The sequence below is a fragment of the Dermochelys coriacea genome, chromosome 20 (assembly GCF_009764565.3).
Source record: "Dermochelys coriacea isolate rDerCor1 chromosome 20, rDerCor1.pri.v4, whole genome shotgun sequence".
NCBI lineage: Eukaryota > Metazoa > Chordata > Testudines > Dermochelyidae > Dermochelys > Dermochelys coriacea.
In genome coordinates, this window is record NC_050087.2 from 1375876 (window position 1) to 1396138 (window position 20263).

A 20263-nucleotide genomic window follows, 5' to 3' on the forward strand; every position below is an offset into this window, starting at 1 on the left:
TGCCCCCAGCCTGCCCTGCTGCCCCGCCCCCCCACTGCCCCCCACCCTCACTACTGCCCCCAGCCTGCCCTGCTGCCCCGCCCCCCCACCCTCACTACTGCACCCAGCCTGCCCTGCTGTCCCGCCCCCCTACTGCCCCCCACCCTCACTACTGCCCCCAGCCTGCCCTGCTGCCCCGCCCCCCACTGCCCCCCACCCTCACTACTGCCCCCAGCCTGCCCTGCTGCCCCGCCCCCCTACTGCCCCCCACCCTCACTACTGCCCCCCAGCCTGCCCTGCTGCCCCGCCCCCCCTGCTGCCCCCCACCCTCACTACTGCCCCCAGCCTGCCCTGCTGCCCCGCCCCCCTACTGCCCCCCACCCTCACTACTGCCCCCAGCCTGCACTGCTGCCCCACCCGACCTACTGCCCCCCACCCTCACTACTGCCCCCAGCCTGCCCTGCTGCCCCACCCCCCCTGCTGCCCCCCCACCCTCACTACTGCCCCCAGCCTGCCCTGCTGCCCCACCCCCCCTGCTGCCCCCCACCCTCACTGCCCCCAGCCTGCCCTGCTGCCCCGCCCCCCTGCTGCCCCCCACCCTCACTACTGCCCCCAGCCTGCCCTGCTGCCCCCCCCCCCCCTGCTGCCCCCCACCCTCACTGCCCCCAGCCTGCCCTGCTGCCCCGCCCCCCCTGCTGCCCCCCACCCTCACTACTGCCCCCAGCCTGCCCTGCTGCCCCGCCCCCCCTGCTGCCCCCCACCCTCACTACTGCCCCCAGCCTACCCTGCTGCCCCGCCCGACCTGCTGCCCCCAGCCTCACTGCCCCCAGCCTGCCCTGCTGCCCCGCCCCCCTACTGCTCCCCACCCTCACTACTGCCCCCAGCCTGCCCTGCTGCCCCGCCCGACCTGCTGCCCCCCACCCTCACTACTGCCCCCCACCCTCACTACTGCCCCCAGCCTGCCCTGCTGCCCCGCCCGACCTGCTGCCCCCCACCCTCACTGCCCCCAGCCTGCCCTGCTGCCCCCCACCCTCACTACTGCCCCCAGCCTGCCCTGCTGCCCCGCCCCCACTACTGCCCCCCACCCCGCCCTGCTGCCCCGCCCCCACTACTGCCCCCCACCCCGCCCTGCTGCCCCGCCCCCACTACTGCCCCCCACCCCACTACTGCCCCCAGCCTGCCCTGCTGCCTCCTCCCCTCCCAGCCTGCCCAGCTGCCCCCACTACTACCCCCAGCCTGCCCAGCTGCCTCCTCCCCTCCCAGCTTGCCCAGCTGCCCCCACCCCACTACTGCCCCCAGCCTCCCCTGCTGCCTCCTCCCCTCCCAGCTTGCCCAGCTGCCCCCACCCCACTACTGCCCCCAGCCTCCCCTGCTGCCTCCTCCCCTCCCAGCTTGCCCAGCTGCCCCCACCCCACTACTGCCCCCAGCCTGCCCTGCTGCCCCGCCCCCACTACTGCCCCCAGCCTGCCCTGCTGCCCCCTCCCCTTCCAGCCTGCCCAGCTGGCCCCACCCCCACTACTGCCCCCAGCCTGCCCTGCTGCCCCCTCCCCTTCCAGCCTGCCCTGCTGCTCCGCCCCCACTACTGCCCCCAGCCTGCCCAGCTGCCCCCTCCCCTTCCAGCCTGCCCAGCTGGCCCCACCCCCACTACTGCCCCCAGCCTGCCCTGCTGCCCCACCCCCCCTACTGCTCCCCTCCCCACTACTGCCCCCCGCCTACCCTGCTGCCTTCTCCCCCCCAGCCCCACTACTGCCCCCAGTCTGCCCAGCTGCCTCCTCCCTCCCGGCCCCATTGGGGCCCCCAACCCCACTGCTGCTGCCAGCCTGCCTTGCTGTCCCTGACCCCCCTACTGCCCCCCACCCCACTACTGCCCTCAGCCTGCCCTGCTGCCCCCTCCCCCCAGCTACCCCTTCTGTGCAGCACCCCCCAGCCGCCCGCGTCTCTCTTAGCAGCCCCTGCTGCTCTGCCCACAGGCGCAGTCCAGCTCTGCCGCAGCCAATCGGCCTCCGTGGGTTTGGCTCCCCACTGCTCGGCCCTGCGGGAGGCACCGAGCCCCTTCCCCGCCCCTGGCAGCAGGCCACTCGGGGACGCTCCCCAACATGGCCGGAGCTGGGGCAGCCCCCTCGAGCCCCTCCCCCAGGCAGGCCAGGGTTGGGCTCCTAGTCCTCTCTTGAGCCAGCTGGTTCTGCAGCCCCAGAGCTTGCCCACGGAGGGGCATCCCCTGGCTACTGGCCCAACACGGGCCTGTGGTTCAGAGCCTCAACAGCAGCCCGCACCCTCGAGCTGGGCTAAGGAGGGGCTCCCCCGTCCCTCCATCCATCCATCCGCCACCCGCAGTCTCAGCTCCAGGGGCCAGGGGACCTTTCCTAGGGCCGGCCCTGCCCAGCCCCCCAGTGCAGCCTCTATCCCTCAGACCCAAAGGCTTGCCGGGCGGAGGGGGCAGGCCGCTGTGGCTAATGCAACCTCCCTCCCGTCTCTGCCCCAGGAGGAGCTGCTGTAAGGCACAGGGCCTGGCTAGCCCTGCCTAGCAGCCCCATGGGCCTGACTGGAACCCACTAGCCCCTACACCCCCCCGCACAGACAGGCACTTCCATGGAGCTATTCCTTTGGGGGAGGCCTTCCAGGGCCACCTGCCCTCATCACCTGAGCAGCCCACCGTAGATAATCTCATCTGACCCCTACCCCCCCACGGCCAGAGAACACCCTCACCACTGCCCTGAGCAGGTCCAGGCAGCACCTGAAGATGCTAAGACGCCTCCGTTCTAAGGGGTAGGGCCCAGTGCTGCCCCGAGCCAGGCAAACGAACCCTTTCGGGCCCTGCAGCTCCCTACAGGGTGATCACATCCCCTCTTGCTCCTCCACTATTGAGAGGCGAGCTCAGCCCGGCTCAGGAGAGGGCCCTGGGGCCAGCATGCTCACCCCAGCAGGTAAGAGGGCTTGAAACTTGCTCCACCCCCTGAAATTCATCCCAGCTGTCACCAGCCCCAGCCCCCTGGGACACCCCAGCAGGGCCCTGGGGAGAGCATGAAGCAGGGGGTCTGTGTGCAGCACCAGGCGCCTGTACTTTCCTTGAAGCCAGATCTCATCTCTCTGCCACAAGGGGGTGCTGCACCCGCTGCTGAGGCCCCCAGGGTTCTGGCCTGTCCTTACCCTACAGCGGGGCTGGACTTTGCCCTGTGACTCCCACTGTTGGGAGGGTGACTCGTTTCCTGCCTGGGGTGTCAGCCAGGGGCTGAGCACCCAGCCAGATGCAGCTCGGTGCTTGCTCAGCCAGGTAGAGACAGGAACTGGGTGTCACCGTGGCCCTGCTGAAGGTGACGTGGCTCCTAAGGGAGACGGCTGCTCAGAGGCCCCTGGATCCCCACGGCCAGGAGTAGTGGTTAGCAAGAGGCTGGGAGCCAGGACTCCTGGGTTCTGCTCCTAGCTCTGTCAGTCTGCAAACAAGCTGGGGCAAGTCCCTGCCCACCTTAGCAACTCTGAGTGGAGAAGGAGATGGCACTTCTGGGGCCAAATCAGTTGCACCAGGTGTGGGGGGGGAGGAGGGGATGTTTTCAACCTGATGTTTCACAGACACCACAGCAGCCTCTGCCACACAGCTGAGCCATTCTAGTCTCCATAATAAATAAGCTTTTTAATAACACTGAACATTGAACAGTTGTGCCCCCCCAAGACAAAAGTCTATAAACCAGTTGCCTCCTTCCCACTGATGCAGGCAAAGGCAGAGCTGCCCCCGCACTGGGAGGCGGGTAATGGCAAGGTTGGAAGCAGCCAGCTCTGGAGACAAGCAGCAGATGGAGGGGATGGGTCGCAGCCAGACATCCCATGGGCATTCAACTAAATGGATGGGTCCTGCTGATGGGACCTCCTGACTCCGGGAGCAGGGGGTGGTGTCGAGAGCAGCTGCTTGCCAAGGTCCTTCTGCAGTGAGATGCCTGAGGGCCCTCTCATCACCCCGCCTCCATCTCTTCCTCCGAGAACACGTGCCAAGTCTGCGTGTGAAGCACTGGGATGGTGAAGGGATGATCCCAGGGATGTGAGGCCAGATGGGAACTGAAGGCCTCTCTGTGGGCCAAGGTGTCACCCCCTATGCCCCCCATCTGGCCTGGGCCTTCAGGCAGCCCCTCCACAGCATCGGCACGAGAACATCCAGAGGCAAGAGTTGGGGGTTTGGTCCTTCCATCCCTGCCTTGAGGCCCGGCCCCTTCACATGATAGAGCAGCTTTTAGCCTTCTCCTTCTTGAAGGTGGAAGAAATGAGTTCGGAGCGGCTGGGCAGGTGCAGGAGTCTCTTGGAGAGGCTGCGCCCGGGGCTCTTGGGGGGCAGGAGGCTGGCCTTGCTCAGGCAGATGGTGGATGCTGTCCGGAAGATGCTGTGCACGCTCTTCTCTGATGTGAAGGCTGAGCACTCCAGGTAGTTCTCTGCTCCCACCTGCTTGGCCACTGCACAGCCCTGTAAGCCAGCCAAGGAAAGTGCCATCAGATGGAGCCAGGCACCAAGGCCTGCAGCTGCTGGCTAGGCTCACATCCCAGGTGGACTGGGGGCTCAGATGAGTTATGGTTCAGAGTTTCAGCTATGCTGGAACCAGAAAGCCAGCCCCTTTGGGGATGGATCAGAACTGGACCCTGGGACACCGCCCCAGGCTGCACTGTGGTTGTGCCAATCCTTGGCCGGGGGACAGGATGGGACTAGCTGAGCCCACTCACCTGCTCGTAGGAGATGGGCACCTGCTTTTGGTGGGACAGCTCCATCAGGGTGCTCAGGTCAGTCCGCAGATCTGTCTTGCAGCCAATCAGCAGCACACGGGTGCTGGGGCAGTAGTCCAGGATCTCCGTCTTCCACTGCGTAGAGAAACTCAGGGTCAGTCAGGTGCCTAGAGCCAATGTCACTGAGCTTAAAGCCTGCAGGGCAGTCCCCTGGGGTGACTCTGCTACTGCCCACAGGGCTTATCAACTGCCCTGCCCCCCTGGGTCCTAGTCACCGGAAGGGTGTGGATCCCACAGTGCCACCCTGGCCTGGTGACAGCTCAGCCCAGTTGGGAGCCTCACCCCACAGCTGGATCCTGCAGCCAACACCCAGTCAGAGCTACCTCCCCTCCCCCCTCAGGATTAGGCCTGGGAGCCAGGCTGGCTTTAGCAGCCTGAGCACAGGATGGGGAGCCAGGAATGACTGGGGGGGTCCATTTTGGGCAGTGCCACCAGGTCTGAGCCTGTATACAAAAGGTCAGATCCACATTGGCAAAGGGGTTTAAAGAACCCTTCCCTCTCCCCAGGTTTAAAATCCAGGGTCATCCCCCCACCCTGCCCCAGCACAACCGGAAGTGGAAGGAGCAGCAGGACAGGTGGCACTGATGCCCAAGGGAGCAGCATGGGCAGGGATGGGCACACTGCTCTTGGCCAGAAGAGGCTCCCCCCAAGTGTTTAAGCCAAGCAGAAAGTCTTGAAGGAAATCAAGGGGTCACCCCTAAGGTTTAACCTCTGCCCCTCCCCTGCAGCTGTAGAGCAGGTCGGGGGCACAGGTGTGTTTGGCTCCTCATGAGAGGGGCCTGGCCCTCCCATTATAAAATACCCGACTCCTGCAATCAGAGACCCCAGGGTGTCTGGGCCCTTGGAGGCCTGCAGGGTGCAGACACCCCTGGGGGGCAGGGGATGGTGTCCAACTGCCCTGCACTGAAGGACCCTCAGACCACCCCAGCAGTGCAGCCCTGCCCGGCACAGAGGAGCCAATGAAGGGCCACAGTGCCTCATCTTGTAACCAGCTCTCTTCACCACTGGCTGGGAGCACAACACCCCATCCCTGCCTGGGGGCTGGCTGCCCCAGGGCCCCCAATGCTCCCCCCTGCTTTACACAGGGGTCAGATCTGTCATGGGGGAAGGGGAGAGGCAGGGGATGTTGGGGGTCCTCACCTTCTTCAGGGCACTGTCCATGGTCTCGGGACGGCCCACATCGAAGCAGAGCAGGACAGCATCCGAGTCACTGTAGCAGAGGGGGCGCACATTGTCGTAGTATGGGGACCCTGTGGGGGGGTCACAGGTGTGTCCATGTCACCCTCTCACCCTGCCATGAGCCAGGATGGGGGGAAGCTGCTGTGATCAAGGATCCACCAGCAGCCATGGTCTGTCCCATGGAGGGAGCAGGACCCTCCCAGGCAGGGGGTGCTGCCCTGTCTGCTCACACCTCCCTACTCCCCACATATGAAGCTGGGGGGACTGACCCCCCCACTGAATACAGCTGTGCAGCCAGGGCCCTTGCAGCCCCCAGTTCTCCCCCACCCCAGCATCCATCCAAGCCTCTAGGAGCTGTTTATATAACCAGCCCCTCCCCCAGCGAGCAGTGTCAGGGAGCCAGGGGTGGCGGAATGCAGGCTGGTGGGGAGGGGGCTGTGTGCCCCTGGGGAGAAGGATGGCACAGGTGCTTCCCCCACCCCATTGGCACAGGGGAGGGAAGGCCTGGGCGCCCTCCCCCACCCCCAGAAGCATCCAAGGGTTTTGCAGCCCAGACGCTCTGTGCTCAGAATAGCAAACAGCCGCACTCCCTGCGCCAGTGCATCGCCATAGCAACAAGGGGGATCCAAGCAAGACTGGGACCCTCCCCTCTGGAGGGGAGGATGCTGCAGCAGCAAGGGAGGGGGCTGCATCCCTGCTGCAGGGGCTCCCCTATGAGGCCACAGGGAGCCAAGGCTCCCCCACCCCAACTCCCACAGCCCCAGACCTCCCCCTGCCTCCCTTATTGTAGGGGATTTGTCCCCCCCTTCCTCCAGAAAACAATCAGGAGCCTCCTGACCTAGGATTTCCCCCAGTAATACCCCTGCCCCAACCACAGGGAAGCTGCAGTGATTCACTGAGGGGGGAGCACACCCTGTCCTCAGAGCCAGGAGCCCCCAGTGGGCTGCAGTTTGCCTCTGCCTGGGGTCACCAGGGGCCTGGGGAGCTGGGCTACAGGGTCCCTGAGCAGGGGGGAGGGAGCAGTCTGGGGACAGCAGTTCTTACACCTACTGCTGTTTCTCCAACCGTATGTGGATTCTGTCTTCGGTGGGGATCAGAGCTGGCACTTGGTCCCCCCCACCCTGGAGACAAGCCCCCAATGCTGAGATGCCAGGGAAAGCCCATCCCCACTGTGTGGGGGTTGACAGGGGGCTGAGTGAGCTGCTGCAGCTGGCTTTAGGCAGGATTTGCAGGGGGGAGGGCAGCTGCAAAGTCAAAGCCAAACCCACCCCTGCAATGGTAGGGACCCCCACACTGAAAGAATTAAAGCAACCCACAGGGGATCTCATGCCTTAAACTGACCCCCCTCCCCCAAGAGCTCCCTGTTCAATTCCTCACACACTCCCCTGCAGTGGTCACTCCCCACACCAGGAGCCCCCCCCATAGAACCCAACAAATCCCAGGCTTGGGGGCCAGGGCTGGATCAGCAGGGACCCCCGCCGCGCCACCAGCCCCCACCCCAGCTCCAGCCCAGCCGGGGAGCTCCTTACCCGAGGTGTCCCAGAGGCTCAGCTCCACACGCTGCTCCTCCGTCTCCAGGCAGGCCGTGTAGTTCTCGAAGACCGTGGGCACGTAGGTCTGCGATGGAGAGCGGGCAGCCGTCACCGCCGGGGCCCCAGAGCCCCCGGCCCGGGCAACGGGGGGTGCTGCCCCGGGCACCCGGAGAGGCGCCCCTCGCACTAGCCCAGCAGCCAGCCAGAGCCTGGCAGGCTACGCTGTGCAGTGCGGGGAGGGGAGAGCCATATTAACACCCCCCCGCACCGGCCTCTCCTGCGGAGGGAGCTGCCATTAGCCACATTCCTACAGGGGCCGCAGGCTGCGGGCATAGAGACCCCTGCCAGGCTCCCAGCGGCCCCCCCTTAAATCGGTGCCCGGGACGCTGGAGGGGCCCCGAGCACGGCTCAGGGAGGCTGGGCAGAGGCGTGCCAGGACCGCTCGCCAGGGGGGCGGGGAGAGCCTATAGCGACCAGCCCCGGGCCGAGCCCCGCGCAGAGCCCCCGGGGCCGCGCCCTCACCTCGGGGTAGCAGTCTTTCGCCAGCACCTGCAGCATGGCCGTTTTCCCGCACTGCACGTCCCCCACCAGGACGAGCTTACACCTGGCCACAGCCGGCTGGGGACTCCTCCTCTCCCGCATGGCGAGCGGGGCGTGCGTCCCGACTCCGCTCCAGCGCAGGGGGCTCAGCGCGGACCCCAGCCTCCGACCGACGCAGCCCTGCAGCAGTGGGGACTGGGGAGGCGAGGCCGGCGCAGCCTTTATATAGCCTTTATCGGACCACTCACAGGCAGAGGCGGGTCTTCCCCTAACCAATCACACAGGCGGGGCTCTTGCCCGGTAGCCAATGGCAGAGGTCCCCCCCTTAGAAGGACACCCCGGGTGGGAGCCGCGTGGCGACGGGTCCGGGCAGGGGCGCGCGGGGGCCGAGCCGAGCCGAGCCGAGCCGAGCCTGGGGCCGCAACTGAACTGTTGGGGAGGGCTGTTAACTGACTTAATTGCCAGCCAATTAACGGGCCCACAAGGGTTTCCACTTCTCCCCCCAAATAGTGATGCAGAAAAATAGTTCCAGTGAAATCAGGGAGATTCCCTCCCTCTCTGGCTGGCCTGGCCGCAATCCCGGCTGGAAATTCTCGGATTGCGGGTCTCATTGGGTGGTCATAAGGTAGGGTGACCAGATGTCCCGATTTTATAGGGACAGTTCCGATATTTGAGGCTTTTTCTTATACAGAACCCTATTACCCCCGTGCTGATTTTTCACAGATGCTGTCTGGTCACCCTGTAGTAACGGGAGGTGACTCAGCACATGGCGGGGGGCTCAACGCCTCTCAAACGCCAGGTGCTGATTCCACGGTGCTCAGCACCCAGCTCCTCACCAGATTCTGGCATCAGCCGAACAGTGTTTTGTAACCACTGATTTTCACGGTTCTGCAAGAGAGAAATCAAAGGGGCAAAGTCACTCAGATTCAGTGGCTATTAGCCACGATGGTCATGGACGCAGTCCCATGCTGGGGGTGTCCCTAAGTCTCTGTTTGTCAGATGCTGGGACTGGACAACAGGATGGATTGCTCAATAAGTACCTTGTTCTGTTCATTCCCTCTGAAGCATCTGGCACCGGCCGCTGTCAGAGGACAGGACACTGAGCTAGATGGACCATTGGTCTGACCCAGTATGGACGTTCTTGTGTTCTTATGTCCAGCTGAAATCCTCTGGGTCTGGATGATCTATTTGCGGATGGCTTACCAACCTGAGTAGACAGATATGTCCATTGACAATACTGGATTCTTAAAATTGATAAAAAGAAAAGGAGTACTTGTGGCACCTTAGAGACTAACAAATTTATTAGAGCATAAGCTTTCGTGAGCTACAGCTCACTTCATCGGATGCATCCGATGAAGTGAGCTGTAGCTCACGAAAGCTTATGCTCTAATAAATTTGTTAGTCTCTAAGGTGCCACAAGTACTCCTTTTCTTTTTGCGAATACAGACTAACACGGCTGCTACTCTGAAACCTTAAAATTGATAGTAGCCCTTTCATGACTCCATTGCAGGCTCTTGAGGGGGAGCGGGGAGTTGACCGAGGGGCTGCAGAGACCTAGGGTAGCAGAGAGGGAGAACATGAGGGTGGAAACATGAGAACTTGGGGGGGAAAGATGGGAAATGGAGGACACATGGATGTAAGAGATAGATGGGGGCTGAGACAGCAGGAGCACCAAGTGGGATGACGTGCAGAGGAGTTTGGGAGGGAGCTGGTAGGGGGCAGGAAGAGATGAGGCAGTGATAGGAGAGGGGTGGGGAGAACTCTGCCTGGCCTCTCATCCCCAAAGCACGTTCCCGTCTCCAGCCCAACCCTGCCATCCGCCGGTTTTGCAAGACCCAGCCCTGGCTCAGAATCACAAGACTCTGCCCTTGAGAGCCAACTACCCCTGGGGGGGATGTGGCAGTCGTAACTACAAACAATCATACGCAGAGACCACCATTGTCCCTTGGTCTTCGTGTCGCAATATTTGCTGGGGAGGTGGGGGACGCAGGCTGGTTATTCCTTTCAAACCAGCTGTTTCTACTGGATGTTTGTCTTTGAATCGTGTGAAATATTTTTTTAAAATGTCACATTTTGGGGCAGACTTGAATTGGTAGCATCGGCAGGGCCCCCCACCCCGATTCACCTCCAACTCTCTGAGGACTGGGCTGCACTAGGACGTTCTACCAGGGTAACTGTATCGGTTTGTGTTGTGATTAGCAGCGCCAGGACAGATAAAGCAGCAGGCTATGTTGCTGTCTCCTGGGGGTCCCGGCTGTGCCCCACAATCACACCAGCCCCACCCCACAGCTCGGCTTACCGCATTGAGAGCCATCTGCCCAGCAGGCTCGGTTGTTAGGAAATGCTGGACAGCCCCTGACCTGGCTAAAAGCTTAACATGGAAATTGCCACACGGCTCCCTGGGTGAACGTCAGGTCCTCCTGGCTGGCACTGGGGTAGCCAGGGGCACGCTCCTTGATTCAGAGCCTGGGTCCCCTTGGGCACTGCTTAGGACCCCCTGTGCCATGCCTCAGCCTCCTGATCCTGGGGCTGGCTGCCCCAGCCCCCTATCCAGGGAATAGCTGGCAGGCAGCAGAAACCCAGCCAACCCCCTCCTGCCCTCAACATGCGCCCTACTCCTGAGACACCCTGGAATGTCCTCTGCACCTGGGGCTCTTGCTGAGGCTGGGTGGGGGGCATTGTCAGAGGGCTGGAGGGGGGCGTTGTCAGATCTTCCCTTTGGGAAGGGGCTCCATACAGCCCCAGCTGTGAGCTAGGCACAGGCTGCCTGGGCCCAACCTCCTGCTCAGCTGCAGCAGCTCCCACCTCGCTCTCCATCCTGCAAACCTGGCCATGCCCCCAGCTTCCCTCCACTATGGAGCAGACCCTGCACTGGGCACAGCTGCAAAGCCACTTCTGTGCCTGGGTGATGGGACCCCTGTGCTGTGCGGTGGCATTTCCCTGGGAGCCCTTCAGCCCGCCAGATGACGCTAAGTGCCTGTAGTAGTATGCAGCTGCCAGGGCTAGCTCTGCAGACTTGCTCCAGGGAGGGATACCTGACTGACCCCAGAGAGGGGCAGGGGAAGAATCAGGGAGCTGGAACCCCCTCTGTCTTTGCAGCATCTGGGGACTGGTGGGCAAACAGGGAAAGTCTCTCAGAGCAATCTGGGTGGCGGCACGGACTAGCCGAACCCCGGCTCCTCGGGCTGCGCACATGGCTCTGCACATTGTTGGGTGTCCACAAGGTGCTGGAGCCAGCCGTGTGGACTCTGTGCCAGCCTCAGCAGTCTCCATGCAGCAGGGAGGCCTGGCTGTCCAGAGGAGCTTGGAGGAAGGATCTGGGCTTTCCTGCGGGCGCTGCTCCAAACTCTCCATTACTCAGCGCTCTGCCCTTCCTGCCCAGCGGAGGTCACAGCGGACACTGGTCTGATAACAACCCCATGCCCCTGCTTCTCGGGATTAATCGCCAATTTGTTCACTGTCTGAAAGGAAAACTACCTCCGCCACAAACGCACACACCACGCACGTCACCATGAAAGGAGTCCGGGGGGGGGAGATCCGTGAGCCTGGTCTCCTGGGTTCTTCTTCCGGCTCTGGGAGGAGAGCAGTGTCTAGCAGTTGGCGGGGGTGATGGGAGTCAGGATTTCTGGGTTCTGTTCCCAGCTCTGGAAGGGGATATGTGAGTAAAGCAGGCACCAGGACTCCTGGGTTCTAGTCTTAGCAGTGGGAGGAGAGTGGAGGACTGACAGTCAGGACTCCTGGAGTTCTGCCCGTGGCTGGCTTTGTGATCATAGGTCAGTCACTTTGCAGCCAGCTCTGTGCCTCAGTTTCCCCATTGGGCTGGTGGCTGAACAGCACTGGGTAAGCACTTACGAACAACTCAGAAAAGCTGACTGGGGCAGGCAGGCACATGGAGCTGATGCAGCTAGAAGGAAGCCAGGGAGTCAGCTCCGTGGATGGAAACAGAAAGCGTCTCTAGGCCCATTAGGAGGCAGCAGGACTTAAGCTGGCTCCTGTTCTTGGCTCTCATGCTATTTTGTGGCAGACTAAGAGGAAGCACTTTCCAATCCCGGATTCCATGTGATTCTGGCTGCTGGGAAGGGAACCTGGGACTTTCCCCTAGCACTGGGGGGACAGTGAGATACCTGGGGCCTGCCAGGTACTCTCCAGCCTGGACGGTAAACAACGCTGCTGCTACTCACTCATGCAAATCCCTTGGCAATAAATCCCCAGTTGGCAGCTTGGGGGCAGACGCCGGGGAGTGGCTCTCTCAGGGGCTGGCAGGATGGCAACTTTTGTTCTGCAGCCTCCAGAAGAACAGATCTGAACCTGACTCTTTCCAGGGAGTCTCTTCCAGGCCATAACAATCCTGGTCTAGACACTGGAACTGCCATCCTGGAACACATCAGGGTCTGGCTTGTCCTAGCACCTAGTGCACTCTGCTATCATGTCCGTATCCGTACAGCGCCTCATGCTGGAAGAGACTGGAACTGGAGTAGCCAGGAGGGGGGTGGTTATTTTAGGGCTGCTCCTCAGCCATGGGACAGGATGCCCTGGTTTGTTGTCTTGCCCCCGCTGACTGTCTGCTCGGTAACATAGGTCAGCAGGAAAGAGGCGGGGGCTGATGAGGCTCCTCTGAAGACCCCAAAGTCCCCTGTGTCCAGCAGGTGAGCAGGAGCCCAGCAGCTTCTGCAGGCCTGGACTCTCCCAGCAGGAGGCACTGGTGCCCTGGGCCAAGCCAGACCCAGGAGGGATCAGGATGGAGCTGCCTGTGCCAGTCCTGGCCATTTGTTCCTCAAATGCCCCCTCCCCCATGAGGCCCGCTCCGTGGCTGGAACCGATGGCAAGCGCCTAAGGTGGAAAAAGGAGGGGGAGGCATGAGTGAGCCATGCAGCTGGGGGTGGGGCTGGGGGAAGTCCAGAGATTGCACAGAACGGCTAAGAAATTCCAGGACTCCTGCTTCCTGCGGGTGCTTTTCCCAGCAGGAAGAAATGTGGATACGCTGGAGAGCGAGCCCTTGCCATGCACAGCCATGCCGGGGAGGGGGGCAGCTCAGGCTCCGGGCGCCTGTGCTCTGGGAGGCGAGCTGGCTGCGCTGCCTGGGAGCTATGGGGAGATGGGATCCTGCCCTAGACCCTGACGTGGGATCCAGGTACTCCTCACCTCAGCGACAGGTCGGCTCTTGGTTCTTCTCTTCCTGGCCCAGACTCTGTAACAGACTGGATTGGACTTGCCCCAAACAGGGGAAGGGGGGCAGGTGAGGCAAGGGCATAAAACGATGCAGGGAGGGAGAGGATTTGGCCTCTCTTCATATAATTAAACCCACGCCAGTTACCATGACAACAGTACTGCAAAAAAACACCCCACATTAAAACAATAGTGAAAGAATAACCCCAATTCTCCGCTCCCCCTACCCCGGGCAGGTGCATTTACATGATTACCCCACCCACGGGGAAAGGTGTCCCCGTACCAAGGAACCAAGCCTGCCTGGGAGGGGCGGGGCAGGGATTGATGGGGTGGGGGGCCAAGACCAGAGCTGCCCCACGCCCCAGGGTACGGGTCTCCCCAGCCTGACCTTTACCACCGGGGCAGCGGACAAGGTGACTAATCACGAAGGGTCTGAGTGGGACATGGGTGCCTGGGAAGTGGGAACTCATCTAAGACCCCCCAAACCCATTCCGCACCCCGGGCAGGGACAACTTTGGGTCACTCCTGACCTGGGGCTGGGGCAAAACCCTGTGCCCCATTCCCCACCCCCGTGAGCCAGCCAGTCTGAACCCAAGGCTGCTCGCTGCCTGGCAGGAGAATGCCTGACACCTGGTTTGCAGGCTCCAGCCCTGCCTGCCGGGGGCTGAGTGGATTCCTAGTGCTTTCCAGGGCCAGCCAGTGACAGCCACCGGTATTGTTAATAACGGACACAGCTGAGCCCCGGCCTCAAACCCACCTGCCTCCCTCTCTGGGCTTCATGGCTCTCAGTTGCAGGACAGCCTGGGGCCCTGAATCTCCCCCACACACACACACACTATGAGACACCCCCCCCGCCCCATTCTCGCATGGGCACTGTGCTTTCTGCTGCCTGTCCTTTGTCAAGCACCTGCAATGCCAAAGCAGCCACTTGATTGGGACAGGGTAGTGGGGTGGAGAGGTGCATGGCCGGGGGTAGGGTGACCGGATGTCCCGATTTTATAGGGACAGTCCTGATGTTTGGGTCTTTTTCTTATATAGGCTCCTATTACCCCCCACCCCATCCCGATTTTTCACATGTGCTGTCTGATCTCCCTAGCCAGGGGGCCCTTACAGACACCTCTGTAAGGAGTGAGAGACACTGATCCCCCTTGAGAGAGGGGATGTGCCTCCCCCAAGGTCACATCATGAGTCAATGGCTGAGCCTTGAGTAGAACCCAGGAGTCCTGGTGCCTGCCTCTGTTCTAACCACTAGACACAGCTCCCCTGAAATCCCCTTCCCTACCCCCCACTAACCCTTCCCCCACTATCCCCTTCCCCAACCCCCTCTAACCCCTCCCTCCACTCCCTGAAATCCCCTTCCCCACCCCCCACCAACCTTTCCCCCACACTCTCCCCTTCCCCAACCCCCTCTAACTCCTCCCTCCACTCCCCTGAAATCCCCTTCCCCACCCCCACTATCCCTTCCCCCACTATCCCCTTCCCCAACCGCCTCCCTCCACTAACCCCTCCCCTGCAATCCCCTTCCCCAACCCCCTCCCTCCGCTAACCCCCTCCCCGCACTCCCCTGAAATCCCCTTCCCCATCCCCCACTATCCTCTTCCCCACCCCTCTAACTCCTCCCTCCACTCCCCTGAAATCCCCTTCCCCACTATCCCCTTCCCCAACCCCTCCCCTCCTCCCAGCAGTCGCCGCGCCCGCCGGGTCCTCCACGCGCAGGGGCCGCTCTCTCCCGCCCGGGGCCTCCCTCTTTCCCAGAGCGGCCGCTCGTCAGCGCGGGGCCTCAGGGGTCGCCCGCTCCAACGGAAGCGGCTGTTGCTAGGAGACAGGGGACGCGACTTGCTGCAGGGTGGGAGGAGCAAGAGGTACCGCGGGGAGGGGGCCGTGGGGGGCACCAAGGGGGAGGGGACATGGGGGGAGGGGAGCCCTGGGGGGCACCAAGGGGGAGGGGACCCCTGGGGGCAGGGGGTCGTGGGGGGCACCAAGGGGGAGGGGACATGGGGGGAGGGGGTCGTGGGGGGCACCAAGGGGGAGGGGACATGGGGGAGGGGACCCCTGGGGGCAGGGGGTCGTGGGGGGCACCAAGGGGGAGGGGACCCCTGGGGACAGGGGGTCGTGGGGGGCACCAAGGGGGAGGGGACCCCTGGGGACAGGGGGTCGTGGGGGGCACCAAGGGGGAGGGGACATGGGGGAGGGGACCCCTGGGGGCAGGGGGTCGTGGGGGGCACCAAGGGGGAGGGGACCCCTGGGGGCAGGAGACCGTGGGGGGCACCAAGGGGGAGGGGACCCCTGGGGGGCACCAAGGGGGAGGGGACCCCTGGGGACAGGGGGTCGTGGGGGGCACCAAGGGGGAGGGGACCCCTGGGGGCAGGAGACCGTGGGGGGCACCAAGGGGGAGGGGACATGGGGGAGGGGACCCCTGGGGACAGGGGGTCGTGGGGGGCACCAAGGGGGAGGGGACCCCTGGGGGCAGGGGGTCGTGGGGGGCACCAAGGGGGAGGGGACATGGGGGAGGGGACCCCTGGGGGCAGGGGGTCGTGGGGGGCACCAAGGGGGAGGGGACCCCTGGGGGCAGGGGGTCGTGGGGGGCACCAAGGGGGAGGGGACATGGGGGGAGGGGACCCCTGGGGGCACCAAGGGGGAGGGGACGCCTGGGGGCAGGGGGCCGTGGGGGGCACCAAGGGGGGAGGGGGCCCCTGGGGGCAGGGTCCTGTGCTGGGTGGGGGGGCACCCCTTGGCAGCATCTCACCAGGCTCCCCCCCGGCCCAGCAGCCATGCCGAAGAAGGGGCGCAAGGCAGCCCCCCTGAGCGAGGAGGAGCAGTTGCTGCTGATGCAGCAGAAGATGCTGGCGGAGGAGGAGCTGAGCAAGAAGAAGGAGGACATGCTCACCCAGTTCCTGAAGGTGAGGCCCAGGGTGCAAGCGGGGTGGGGTGCCCCGCTCCAGGGCCCGGCCGCTCATGCCAGCTGCCAATTGCCCCCTGGGCGCCGAGCTGGAACCTGGAGCTGGGCAGGAAAGTGGCCTGGGGGGGGGGCAGGCATTCGAGTAAAAATGTTGACTTTGGGGGCCAAAAATCGAAACCCTACAATTTTGCTTCTGAAACACTCCCCCCCCCATGCTCAAGGGAGCGGTCGTTCCGCTGCCTCGTTCTCCTGCGCGAGCTGGGCTCTCCCCTCGTAATGCGGAACCAGTGTGGTACGTGATGGGCGTCCCCATCAGTCCTTCTATTGCACGCTGCTGGGAGATGGCGAAGTCTCTGGAGCTTGCACAGCACTTTGGCCTGCAGGTTCCACTTGAGCTAGTTAGATACCTGTAGGTCAGGGGTTCTTAAACTGGAGGTCGGGACCCCTCAGGGGTTCACGAGGTTATTACATGGGGGATCGCGAGCTGTCAGCCTCTACCCCAAATCCTGCTTTGCCTCCAGCATTTATACTGGTGTTAAATCTATAAAAAAGTGTTTTTAATTTATAAGGGGGAGTTGCACGCAGAGGACTGCTATGTGAAAGGGGTCACCAGTAGAAAAGTTAGAGAAGCAGTGCTGTAGGTGGTTGGGATGTGCTCCCAACCGGCCATTGTAACCTTGTGACCCATCCCCCAGGACAAGCTGGCGAAGGAGGAGCATAACAGCACCCTCAACTTGAATAAGATCAACCTGCAGTGGCGCACAGTGCTGCGGGAAGTCAAGGCCAGAGAACTACGCAAGGACATTGAGATCCTGAGCCAGACCTTTGAGCGGGTGGTGGACTGCAAGGACAGCGTCATCCGGGTAAGCAGCAGGGATCCCGGCTGGATAAGCTGGGAGGGGGGCGTAGCTCTGTGGGCCCATGAACGGGGCTGGAAGAGTGGCTAGCAATGCCCCCCAAGGGGAGGAAGTGCTGCAAGAGGGTGAACACCCTCAAATCAGGGTTCCATGCACCCTGCAGCCCTTGCTGCCGCTGAGCTTGCTGGGGTAGCAGCACTAGGGGGCTCTGGGGCCGGCGCTGCAGTGTCCAAGTGTTCTCTGTCGTCCATACAGTCGCTGGCCAGGGACCTGTCTGAGGGAGAAGCGCAGTACACTCATGCCCTGTGCAGCCACCTGCACAACATCGACCAGTTGCTGCAGCTCCAGCGGTGCCGCCTGGGGTACCTGGATGAGGATTACAACACTGAGCTGGAGGCCCTGAAGAAGGAGTTTGAGACAGAAAGGTACCGGGGCAGCGGGAAGGATTGCCTGCTTTGGGGGAGGACACAGACAGGCAGGTGATAAACACAGGGATGGGGAGGCAGCTTGATGGTGCCCCAGAGCCATGAGCCCTCATCCCTGGCCACGAGGCTCTTGTGCTGAGCCCCAGCTGCAGTCCCACTGCAGAGCAGCTCCCCAGAGCTCTCTGCATAGCCATCAGCTCCAAGGACCATCAGCTGCTCTCCCTTCCCCTCCGCGTGCCATGCTGGCTCAGCCCTGGTGGCTCACCTGCGGCTTCCCCAGGAGGATGATCATCGAGCACCATGACAAGGAGAGCCGCTACCTGCAGGACGTGCTGCTGGCCCTGGAGCAGAACTTGAGTGAGAGCGAGTATGAGGCCAAGCTGGACTTCCAGAGCACCAGGGATGACGTCAAGAATAAGGTCTGGGCTGAGGCTGCTCCATGCCAGCCTGAGGCAGGGGAGGGGCTTGGTGACACCAGCCTTCCTCTGGTTCTTCAGCCAGCAGCTGGTGGCTGACTCTGGAGAGGAACCCCTCCTCTTCACACTCCTTTGTGTGCAGGGCTTGCTAAGGCGCAGGGTATGGGCAAGAGTCCATCTCTACCACAAGGTCCTTCCGACTGCCAGCTTAGGGGCTGCTGCCCAGTCCCAGTGGGACCAGAGGCAGGGAGCTCCCCTCCTGAGGTTTGGTTTCCTGCCCTTGGGGTGGGCTCTGCAGGCATGCCTGGCCTGGGGAGTCAGGGGAGGGGAGGCTGGTGGCTCAGGAGCTAACATATGTCTCCCCGCAGAACCTGGAGGAGAAGCACTATCTGCGTGTGCAGCTGGAGGGCACAGTGGAGGAGCTGTGGAAGCAGTTCCAGCAAGCGCTGAAGAACTACACCGAGGCAACAGAGGACCGGAAGATTGCATTTGAGGCCCTCAAGCTGAAGGATGAGAAGAGCTCCAAGGAGATTGAGATGCAGATGAAGAAGCTGCAGAAAATTCAGGTTAGTGAGGCTGCCCCACCCCAAGCCCTGGCTGTAGGGAACAGTCCTTCTTGGCGGGTCATGGGATTCCCTGTGTGCTGAGCTCCTCACTGACTGCTCCGGGCGCTATTTCCCTGCCAGGACTCCATTGGCATCCTGAAGGGCAAGATCGTGGCACACATGCGGGAGGCCGAGGAGCAGAACCGGCATGTGCGTGAGGAGAAGGAGGTCGTGCTCAAGCAGCTGCAGAAGCTCAAGAGCCAGATGAACCAGGCCAGGGCCAAGGCCAGGAGCAACCTGGCCAAGCTCACCCTGGAGAGCAGCACTGCCCTAAAGAAGCTAAGGGGCATCATAGAAAAGGTAAAGGCTGGAGTTCCCTTAACCCTGCAGGAGAGGCCTCTGTCCTGCCCTCCCATGCATGCCTGGAGTAGCACTGGCCAAATGCAGCTCACAGTTGCCCCTGTCCAGGACAGACAGCAGACAAGTCCCAGCCCTGCGGCCCGGCTCGTGGGAGACTCGCTTCTCCCAAACCCATTGTCCCTTCCTGGCCCCAGGGAGACACTTCTCCTGCCGTCCCTTTGGGTTGTCAACACAGTCCAGCATCCCCCAGGAAAAGCATCCCTTCCTGGTGTCCAGAGCACGCAGCCATTCTCCCCTGCTCGCCGAGCTGTCCCCAACCGGCCCGCTAAGGTCTCACTTGCCCCACAGGCAGAGCTCACCCTGAGGCTGGCCGAGATGTGTCGGAAGCTGGAGACCGAGGAGGAGAAGGTGCTGCCATTCTACGCCTCCTCGCTGAGCAGGGAGGAGCAGGAGGAGGTGGAGCAAGTCTCCCTGGAGAAGCCTGGGGAGCAGCTGGCCTGGGTAAGGGGTGAAAGTGTTTGGCCTGGTCCTGGAGCCCTCCCTCCCGATCAGGGTGCTGAAAGCAGGGCGGGCGTCCAGATGCTGGGGGCACCAAGGGCAGGCTGGCATAGCTGGTGGAGAGCGTGTGCCGCACCGGGTGGCTGGGGAGAAGGTTGTTGAGAACCGTGCACTCTTTAATTGAGGGGACAAGCAGAACCAGCTGGGGTGCATTGTGGGAGCTTCCCCCAAACCAGTGCCGCCCCCCCTCAACTCCCCTCTGCCCTTTCCAACTGCAGCTGATGCAGGACTACCTGGGCCTGGAGCACTTCTGGCAAAGGTACAACAAGGTGAAGCTGGAGCAGCTGTCTCTGGAGCGGGAGAAGGCGGTGCTGCACCAGGAGAACCAGAAGCTGCGCCTGCTGCTCAAGCAGTACCTGGACGGGATCTCGGTGAGCGATGAGGTGTTCAGCCAGCTCAACCCACTGCTCATCCTCAACCACAAGCCCCAGGCACCTGGGCCCACTGGCAAAGCCCACTGCAAACGGCCCCTTCACAATGTCATCGAGGCTGCCCACGAGGTGCCACACATCCTGTGAGCCACCTACCTGCCCAGCCCGGGCCATGCTGGGAACTGTGCTCTGTGAGCTGTGGCAGCTTGTGCCTGGTGCGCGCAGCTGGGAGAGTCGGGCGTGAGGAGCGGCGAGCGCTTGAAGCCCCAGCGGTGCCATCCCACTTGCTGGGGAAACTCCATGCCCATAGGAAGCTGCCATTAAAGGGTTGAGCTGATCGCAGTGGTGACGCCTGACAGGGAAGTGTAGGGGAGCCGCGGGCCATCCAGGCACATGGCTCTACCCCAGCGTTGCCAAGGCAGGCTGGTAACCCTGGTGCAGCTCTGCAGCCTCCAGGCCAGGCCCTGCCCCAGGGAAGCAAAGCCCTGGGATTGCCTGATCCTGGGAACGGGCAGGCAGGTGGCCACTGTGAGCGAGATGCCTTCGCTCTCCTGCCCTATCTAAGCCCTGGGAGCTGGCTTGGCCCCGGCCTTGCCCCGCAGGGTTCAAGCTAGTCCTGCTGCTCCAGCCCCCCTTCAGGAGGGGACCAAAGGGCTTCCCCCACACCCTCTTCCCC

The 20263-nt window shown here is 62.8% G+C and overlaps 2 protein-coding genes across 4 annotated transcripts; one reads left to right on the forward strand and one right to left on the reverse strand.

Annotated features, from left to right (window-relative positions):
• Window positions 1-3588: 3588 nt before the first annotated feature.
• RND1 (Rho family GTPase 1) lies at window positions 3589-8198 on the reverse strand. Its single transcript, XM_038378502.2, has 5 exons — window positions 7973-8198; window positions 7448-7535; window positions 5880-5989; window positions 4680-4814; window positions 3589-4425 (listed from the first exon to the last, which is right to left on the reverse strand). Exons 1-5 carry the CDS (start codon window positions 8090-8092, stop codon window positions 4180-4182), a joined length of 699 nt encoding a protein of 232 aa, XP_038234430.1. The 5' UTR covers window positions 8093-8198; the 3' UTR covers window positions 3589-4179.
• Window positions 8199-14843: 6645 nt separating this feature from the next.
• On the forward strand, window positions 14844-20178 carry CCDC65 (coiled-coil domain containing 65). Of its 3 annotated transcripts, none has more exons than XM_038378482.2 (9): window positions 14844-15018; window positions 15923-16056; window positions 16751-16918; window positions 17168-17337; window positions 17618-17756; window positions 18122-18319; window positions 18440-18658; window positions 19007-19159; window positions 19435-20178. In XM_038378482.2, exons 2-9 carry the CDS (start codon window positions 15928-15930, stop codon window positions 19732-19734), a joined length of 1476 nt encoding a protein of 491 aa, XP_038234410.1. In that variant the 5' UTR covers window positions 14844-15018; window positions 15923-15927; the 3' UTR covers window positions 19735-20178. The 3 variants fall into 3 exon arrangements, with proteins under 3 accessions (XP_038234410.1, XP_043362375.1, XP_038234409.1); XM_043506440.1 differs by having other exon boundaries at window positions 14884-15018; window positions 15918-16056; XM_038378481.2 differs by having other exon boundaries at window positions 14893-15018; window positions 15926-16056.
• The last annotated feature ends 85 nt before the right edge of the window (window positions 20179-20263 follow it).